Genomic DNA, 9,719 nt, shown 5'->3' on the forward strand with positions numbered 1-9,719 from the left:
CTGCCGATTTCCCGGGACTACGTGCTGCTAGAGAGATTGAAATCACTGCAGTGCTGGCAGGCTGTAATTTCAGTTATTTATAGATGTATTACACAGCTGCAGTGCTCCCAGTTTTGGTGCATTTTTATCTTTTCTCTCTCTCTCTCTCGCTCTCTCTCTCTCTCTGTCTCTCTCTCTCTCTGTCTCTCTGATGGAAGCCTGTTTTCCTATATTTTCTTCCTCTTTCATGTGCCCTCATGTTCTTCTGCTCTTGAGTATTACTTTCAACCCCTCCCCCCTCTTTTTTTTTTTTTTTTTTTTTTTTTTTTAAAACATAAACTTGAATGAGAACATTCCAGCATGATCCAGACAATTTCTTTCTAATGGCCTCGGCAGCGTTGCACACTTGAAAATCATAATGCAGCTCGTGTGTGTTTTTCCCCCCCTTCCTTCCAAATGAAATGCTAGTTATTCAACTCCCTCCCCCCACTTTGTTGGCGAGGTTCAAGCTAATTCTCTTTATTTAGCTAGCAGTGAGAAAAGAAAAGAAAAAAAGCAGCCGCGCCTGGGCCATGTAGACATACGCACATTTTTAGATTAGGTCATCCATTTATGGGTTTCCTTTCCGCTGGGCTCAAGGCCCACCACAAGGCGCTTGTGTAGGCATAATCGCAGTCACACCATCTATTATTCACATATTATAATGTATAAGCCAGGCTGGATAATTTATGTCTGTAAGGATCACTGTAACCTGCCACACTGAGCCAGTGTTTACGCTACCTTTTTCAATAGCATACTCCACCGAACACAATTTCATTTGTGTCGGGCTCGGAGAGAGTTTTCATCTCACACGTTTTCTCCTCCAACCTGATCTGACTGAATTCTTTGGGGGAAGCACTGGCCCATCTCGTGCTGAAGGTGTGCTGGTAGAATTACATAGGAGGCTGGGAGTTGGAAGTGAACATCATGTAGAGCGAGATGGGGCCATCGACAAGCTCTGCTGTCTGAGAGGTGCACACAGTCGAAACAGTTGTTTTTCTCAATGAGCGATAGTTGCACCACTTTCTGTAAAGGTTTGTTTGTGTTACTCACCTATTAGCTGAGCTGTGTGACTCTATAACGGCCTCATACATTCATGCACATCAGCCATAAAAAGCAACCTCATTGTTTACGGCTTTTATTCATTACTTTTTGTATGTTACAAAATATTAAGACATGTTTACTTTATGAGACAAATATGTTATTTGTGATACTGGGCTATATAACCAATGTTGAGTTAACTTACTTGGTACCTCTTTATGTGGAGAAATGCACAACAATTAGGTGGTTGAAGACTTGTACCTGCACATGTAGCAGCTGATTGACTGCAAAATCTGAGTTTGTCCTTTTTGTGAGAGACTTTGCTAAACCTCGTCTTTGTGCTACATCAGCTCCAGTCACTCAGCCCTGCTTCAAAGCAGTGCAACTCGTTCCTTCTATAGCACATATAGCTCGGCATCCGAGTTTGGATTTGTGTCATCCACAATAGATGACATCATGCCTGTAATATTTGCCTCAAAGATGATCATAATTCTAAAAAAATGTTTTTATTTCTCTCCCTCTTTCCTCAGCCTCGAAAGAACGCTAATGGTCCCGGTAGCCAGGTACGGGTCCTCAGTCCCCCAGTGAAGAGCAGCTCATCGTCGTCCTCCTCTTCCTCATCGTCTTCATCCTCATCCAGCTCCTCATCGGAGAAGAGGACGCCACGGAGGACACATCATCAGATGGAGGCAGCTACACTGGACAAGCAGGAAAAGGCCAATAGGATAATATCGGAGGCTATTGCTAAGGCCCGGCAGCGCGGGGAAAAGAACATCCCCAGAGTGATGAGTCCGGAGAGTTTCCCCAGCTCTTCCTCGCAGCACAAGCACCGTAACCGCGAGCACAAAGGAAATGGCAAGGCACGGCTGAAAGAGAAGGCCTGTAGGAAGGCCTGTATTGTACCCTCCTCCAAACCCAATAGGAAGGCAAAGATCGGGTATGTAGACACAGCCTTCAATACACTGAAATGCACCATCACTTAATAGTCCTGTCAGTAGAGATTTTGTCAGGTCCTACCCAAAGCATTTGTAGAATTTCACTTTACACAGCCTAAACTACTGCAGCAATGGATGAGCCTGAATGAACAAGTGACAAATTCCACAGCAGTAGGTAAACGCAACGCTTGCTCTGATTTAGGGGGAAAATACTAACAAAACAAAACCTGATTCTAAAGACCTGAGGGGACATTTGAGATCTTTGGTGACATAAGACGGTATGACGTTGGTCTTTTTAAATGTGTATCTTAAGAGGCCAAATTTGCTGCTGTCCTCTTATATCTGACAAGCTGCTGAATCGCTAAGCCATCTCTCTCCACATCATCTATTGATGGCACCATAAATAACATTTGAACTACACTATTAATGTAAAATCAATCTCTTTCAGAGTACAAGCTGGAGCCTGTTGGGGTTGAGCTGAGAATCTAAGCAATGTTACTTAGTAATTAAATCACATTGTTAGGAGGATGCTCATATTGAACGATGCATACATTTCACTATGTTTGGATTGATCACTCACATCTGCTGCCTGTGCTGTTGTTGCCTATTTTGTACTGATTCAACCTGCTTGTGTACGGGCTGTTTTTGCTGGTACGTGGTTTTACTAGCGTGCATTTTTCTGCCTGTGTTTGCCAAGATGGAAGCTCAAAGTTCAACAGAATTTACAGCACGCCATAACAATAAACCGGGCTCATTCATCAGCATAGGCATGGGAGGAGCAAACAAAGGCTGTATTTACATGTGAGACAGTGCTGCCGAGTATATTCAGGAAAGTAGCGCTGATGTATAGATACCGTAATCTGCCTCCCATCCCCCTGTTTAACTGCTATAAGCAGAGTGTAGCTACAAGCCACACCCAGCACAAGCTATTGAAATATCAGCTGGTGCAGATGTGAGAGGAGGCAGCAAGCTGAAGGAAAAAAGGGGGGCGGGGGGGAATGTTTGGACACGGTAATGTCAGATTGCGCTGCTGAAAGTGACTGACAATGGTCAACAATGATATCTGGCTGGCAGCTCTGATGATTAATAATTAGATGAGCTAGGCGGAGGGAGAAAAGCTGTTGCAGACGATGGGTTTTACGTGGCGTGTGTGATAATGAGAAAGTTGTGGCTGCGCTGATGTTTAAGAAGATGGTGAGATGATGGCGGAATCGGTCCCAGTGACACAGTTCTATCTTTTCAGCTTCAGTTGGCTGTACATGCCGAGTGTTGCTGACAGTGACTCGGACCTCTTAGCTATTTGTTGCTCTGGTGGCATCACTGAACGCGCTTAGTTTTGATCATAAAGTAAAAGCTCCGTTTGATCATGTCATTTAACTTTGAGACAAAACCCTCTTGAGTTCAGGTAGCTTCACTCTGCACAACCAAATCCTTTTTTCCCCTACCTTACCACCTTGCAGTCATGCAGACGAAGCTCAGCTTTTAATCAAATGCAGTCTTAAAGGGCAGCTGACCACTGCATTCTGTCATTCAAATGTGTTACCGATAACGGCCCTTGTTGTTACAGGGTAACGAGCTGTGTAACCCATTTTTATTACGTGTGACCATACTTGGCCTACATGCAGGAAAAGCATCAGATTAGGGTGCATGCAGCATAACCTGCTTATGGAGCCAAATATCGTCTCAACCTTTGTATATAGAGTTCATTACGTCATGCTTTTCAGCCATTTTGAAATGTCAAATTCCTATTTCTTCTTCAGTTTATTCAGTCTGGTCAGATGACAGACTAGTTAATAATCTCTCAGAATATTTTATACACACATGACCTCATATACATGTCTGATAGCGTTGTTTCTCAATTTGTTGAAGTTTCACAACAGTCAAATGTTTTCTGTCCTGTGGTGTTGGTATTAATGCTAGAGTTTAAGCTCTTTTGAGCATAATGAAATCCAAAGCATTTCAACTTTTGCCATTTATGAGTGTTGATTGTTATATACTCACAGTTATAGATAGTAATATATAATAGGCCTCTCATGTAGTGAAGTTGGTTAAGACCACTTTACAAGGCTTTTAAAGCTACCTCCACAGAACAGGGCACATTATCTTGTCTGAGTCTCGGAACAGTTCTGCTTGAGTTTGACAAAATGATCAGGGACACCTCTGAATGTGACCCTGTAGTTTGTCTGAATTCTGCGATGCTGTGACTGCACATTCAGTGGTTACATATGTGTGATGCAGAGTCTTTTCAAAGTCCTTTAGGATGTGGCTGCACTGATCGTTTACAGTTGTAGCACCGACTCTGTGGCCCTCTCCCTTTGTTTTAATTGAGAGAAGTAGTTCAGACGTATGGGTCCTTGCTGCAAATGTGGCACTGACGTATAACTCTGTATATGAGAAGTGGCTTGTGGGAGTGTGTGAATGTTTCGTCCGAGGTGTAAAGATTCATAGCTGGTAAATGCTCGTAGTAGAGCTTTTCTAAAGAGCTGCCCTTAATGATGAAGCTTGAGGCCTCAGTAATAAAGAGTCATTTGACTCTTGATGTGGAAAAAATACACTCGCAGAAGCAGAATGTCCTTTTCCCCTTTTATTAGAAATGATCCATTATAAAAACATGAAGATAAACTTACTTGTATTGCGTTCCTTAAAGGCATGATGAGTAGGATTTTTCTAAAAAACAATGTATAGACTCATACAAAAATAATCCCGGTCAATCATCACCTATGACCCACTAGACGTGTGTGTGTCTGTGTCTGCAGACACCTAGCTCTCCGCCTGTATTGTCTCTTTTCTATTCATTTTGCGGTTTGCGACTGTCCATCTCTATCAAAACGTATCTACGAGGTGCCAGATCGTAAACGTGCGTCCAAGATGAACTTTTAAAAAACGCAGACCCAGCGAGTGGACAAAGCTTTTTCCAATAGTGAAGAGTGAATCTTGGGTTGGCTTTCAAACGCTGGCGAGCATCTCAACCCTCGTTGAGCCGGGGAGGAGGTGCCAACTTTGAATGTAGTGTTTACAACCCGCAACCGAGAATACTCATGCTCCCTTTTTAAAGGACAATAACGCATCCAGGCAGGCAGGTCCACTTGAATCATGAGCAGACAGAGAGTGATCAACTAAAACATAAAGACTTCCATATTGGCCTGAACACCAGATGACTTGATTCTTCGTTTCTACAACACTAACTTTTGGCCTTTAGTCGAACAAAGTAGGCAGATGTAAAGGTTGTAACATCAGTAAAATGAAAACCGATATAAGACAAAAGGCAGACGGGAGGAAGCTTGCCAGCCTAGCGGGAAGCAAACAATCGGGCCATAACATAACACTAGTGTTAACGGGTGTAACAAGTAACAGCGTTGTGGTAGATCGCTCCAGTCTAAAATGGAACATGTGCTCCGAGTGTGCTGCAAAGTTCTATGTTTCAAACTCTACCTCGGACTTCTTGTTCTCTGTACCTGTCGAAGCCCTCTAACTTCAGTACTGACGTCTGGGAGTGGAGACAAGTCGCCCATGGAGTGCTTTCAGTGCACGTACTCTTTTGGGACTGCATTGTACCCGTCTGTATTTGGTTTGAACCACCAAATTCTAGTGAGGCCGGTGTTTGCTCATCTGCACAGGTGAGGTCGGGATGTGTGTCTATACACAGCGACATTGGAGGGTAGTTGTTTTGAGAGATTCATACTGGAGGAGAGTCCTGATCGTATGCATGCACCACCCAGGATCTCCCCATGAAATATTAATGCATCATGGCTGCAGAACGTACTGACCTCCTGCTAAAGTCATTACTTCAGCCTCCGCTCTGCGTTGAGAAAGCTTCAGGTAACGGGTCGTGTGTGTGTAGTTGGTGTGCAGTGTGTGTGACTCTTCTTTAAGCAGGGAATGGGGACTGATATTAGACCGTCACCCTAACTGTAAGAGTCAGTTTCTCTGAGACTACCGTCATTACCACCTGAGTTTCTGCTAGAATCTTCAATTCCATTTAATTGCTAGTAAGTGCCTTCTGGATTACTTTTCTAGTTGGGGGGTCATATCATCACATGGAAAATCATTCTGACTGATGAGAAACATAAATGAAAGCAGCTGATTGAAATATGGATGCACCAGCTGCCGTGGCAGGTGGACTAGCAACATGACACGTATCCAAGAGAAATGTGTCTATTGAAGTGCTCCAACATCAAGTAGGCTCCTGATCGGAGGGTGTTTGAGGAAAATACAACCACGTCAGAAGTTTCCATTACCAAAGTCTCAACGGATAACTAATAAAAGTCAGCTACTGTGGAATTGAAACTGCTCTAAATGGGATTTATCTTTTGTTATTAACATTCGTTCTCATTTAATCTGGGCCTTTTTTTTTTTTTTTTTAATCAAAGCTTCAACATGGACTGTAAGATCCAAAAGCCTTAAAACGAATGAAAACATAGACGCTCCTGTGCTTTGCTGTCGGATGGGGACAAAACCCCGGAGAATCACTAATCTGTTAAAGAGTTTCACTCATTTATAGTATTTGTTTCAAAAGTGGTTCTATTCTTTTATACATAAAAGCAGACATTTTCACATGGTTGAAGAAGCACAGGTGGTGTGGCTCTGTTTGTTTTGCATCTTAAGAATAAGAGTTAAGTGGATTTTCCATGTGTCATTTGACTCTCATTTAATATTTAATGGCCTCTTTTCATTGAAAGAGAAACTGAAATTCATCATGCTGCGCGTGTATCTATGGTAGTAAAGGTTTATTGCAAATATCACCTCAGCTTTTTGGGAGGGTGACCACAGGGCCTTCATCGCTGCATCTAACTGAGGAGAGATTCATTTTCAGTAGAGATACTGCTGTACATTTCAGCATTTTATTTTATTTTTTAATTCAAACAAAGGCACTGGTAGATGTTAGATTTTTAGCCTCCTGTAATAGTTACATATGTGCATCAACCTATTTACTAAATCTACCCTCGGGTGAGGCAAAGGTTATTTAACAGGCCAGGCTTGAATGATCACAGCTCTGTCCGTGCTGGAATTTGCTTCTCCAGGCAGCCTACCTGCTGAAAAATAAGCTCCCATAATCATCGGATGAAAGCACTTTGCCGCTCAATCCCTTTTTTGTTTCTCCCTCCCCCTCCCTCCTCCTTTTGCATTTTTCCTAATATATATAAATTTGGTTCTTCCAGCTTGCTCAAAGCCGTGCATACGTTTCCTGTGAGCGGGCATGTTCTAAATATGCTGATACACCAAAGCAGCAGGATAGCAAGGACATATCAAACAAAATGGTGCTTGTGAGATCAATTACATGATAGAAAATGGAGGTTTAAGTGTAGCGTATATGCATATAGCCGTTCATATTTCACAGCTTGCCTGCTAGCCGTCTAATCTCTTTTTCCCTTCACTTTTTCATTAGGAAGAGCAAAAGCTGTTTTTTTTTTAATTGAGTGTTTTCCTGGGTAATCCCTCGCAGGGTGCATATGTGTGTGCATGTTCATGTGTGCTTGTGTGTGCTATGCAAACATGTTGTGGGTCTGTGTTAGTCCTTGTGTTGAGCGTCGTTATAAGTATACACATTCTTGTGGTGTGTGTGTGTGTGTGTGTGTGTGTGAGCGTTGCGCATTTTTTATAATGTTTGCTGATTAAAGCAGAAATCCCCTGTGTGGCCATGTGCACTGTGCTGATACAGTATTTGTCTTTTGAGAGGCTTGATGGTGCTGTTACTACTGCTTCCAGTTGTGTGCTCTAACGCACTGAAATTATAGCCCTCCATTCATAAGAAGGGGGGATTTCCTGTTGAGGACCAGCACTACTGTCTCAATAAGCCCCTCAGGATGAGAAACAGACACACACACACACACACACACACACACACACACACACACACCACGCTTAACAGCAGTTTTAAAAGAGTTCTCTGTCTCTCACACACAATCAGAATTTCTGAGGTAGACTCACTTAAAGGCGAGGAAGGTCTCTGAGATGCTGCCACGTTGTAGTCTTGGTCTGCATAGCACTATCATATCTTGATTATATTAAAATTAAAATCCTCACACACACACACACTCCCAGTGGCGGCATGCCAAGTAGGGCAGGACAACACTGGGGGGACGAGGCATGGAGGTTATTTGGCAATAGGAGGATGGGAGCAAAGCAAGCCCCCGACAGCAACTAGCCCATCACTCTGAGGAAGAAGCTAGCTGTAGCCTATCACCGGGGATCACTCTGTAATGTCAGATCGGGGGCAGCTGTAGTCTAATTAGAGATGCAAGATTATGTCTGGAGGACGGCCTCTTTAAATCCTGGTGGGGAGGCAGATAAATCACTTTCCTCTCCACCAGTAAACGCATATTAAGGGCAGCCAGCACCATGTTTATGAAACTAGGTGGTGCTGAGTAGGATGGACTGCTCATGGACTAAAGACCTCCATGATTGACAGCGATTTGTGTCTGTGTCAAGACAGTTTAACTGAGAAAATAATTCAAATAATGGCATGTGAAATATTGTACAGAAAATGAACATAGAAATGGATTTCAAAGTGAAATGTTTGTTTCATTTTTGGTATCGGAATGACTAAACATAAATCAAGGGCGGCTTCCCACACATGCCGGAGTGCTGTCAACATCTCCTTGTGTCGTTTACTGTTTTAATTATAGAGAAGAAATTTCATTGCTTCCTAAAGTAATTATCACAAAAGACAACTATAGACAGCCTTTTTCATAAAGGTTTACATTTTAATTATCCAAATACTAAGCAGTTGACTGTATATTTCAAACCTTTTTTGCATTCTAAATGAAGGTTTTTATACCATGTTTATTCTAACACTGTCTCTGCATTGCTTTCTCGAACAACAAATGCTCGGCTGCTAACAATTCTATTCTTTTTGTATTGTTATTCTTTTATAAAAGAAACAAGATGCAAAAGCTCCCTGAATGTGCCTTGATGTACCACAACCAGTTTTTAAAGCAGGCTTGCATAAAATATCCAGCCTGTTGAGAAGACCAGGTTGAATATACTCCACACTGTTGCTCACGGCAGATCACACTCAACATTTGAGGCCTTGAATGTGTCACTCCAGAATCAGCCTTGGGTGTATACTGTACTTAGATATGTGGACATAGTTTTTACACTCACTCTGACAGTTAACAGTTAGATGGTCTGAGAGTGAGGTTTCATGTGTTCATTCGGTTGACCACGAGTTCTGTCTTAACTACTGTAAGAGGAGACCCCTTCTGCAAATAGACTTCAAATAAATAAATCTGACTCGAGCTTCATATCATGTCGTATCGGCAGCATTCTGCAATATATGAAATATTTTAAATCAAACTCTGGTTATTATCTCAAGTTCTCCATTGCATTTCTTAAGCTCGTCAGTGTTAGCCTTCTAACCGTCACATAGCGATCCTTCTCTTAGAATTCAAGGTTAGCCGGTAGGGTTTCTATGGAATTTTAACTGCTTGTGCAAAAGCTCTATAGCCAGTTCTTCACATCAAGGAGACTCGACTCTGACCTCGAAGAGGAGAACTGACTGCTTTCAGGCCTCTTTTTCTATGTACGATGTTAATTTAAAAGTCCTTCCTGTCATTTGAGAAAATATATTTCACCTTGTGGCGAGGCTATCTGGGCGAAGGGAGCGTGTGCATTTGCATTAGCCGCTAGTATACCCCTGGGTGGTTCTGTGTATCCGCCACAGCAGGGTGGAACAGGCTGTGTGTGTGTGTGTGTGTGTGTGTGTGTGTGTGTGTGTGTGTGTGT

The 9,719-nt window shown here is 42.6% G+C and overlaps 1 protein-coding gene across 8 annotated transcripts in view; it reads left to right on the plus strand.

The window, feature by feature from the left end:
• The window catches only part of chd9 (chromodomain helicase DNA binding protein 9), a 63,650-nt gene that overhangs the window by 21,291 nt on the left and 32,640 nt on the right, over window positions 1-9,719 (plus strand). For all 8 annotated transcript variants that reach the window (XM_031848733.1, XM_031848730.1, XM_031848735.1 and 5 more), the window contains one exon: window positions 1,590-1,996. In XM_031848733.1, coding sequence (XP_031704593.1) covers window positions 1,590-1,996 — 407 coding nt within the window. The remainder of the gene's footprint in view (window positions 1-1,589; window positions 1,997-9,719) is intronic.

This window comes from Anarrhichthys ocellatus, unplaced genomic scaffold (genome assembly GCF_004355925.1).
Source record: "Anarrhichthys ocellatus isolate YVR2014 unplaced genomic scaffold, GSC_Weel_1.0 scaffold8, whole genome shotgun sequence".
Lineage (NCBI taxonomy): Eukaryota > Metazoa > Chordata > Actinopteri > Perciformes > Anarhichadidae > Anarrhichthys > Anarrhichthys ocellatus.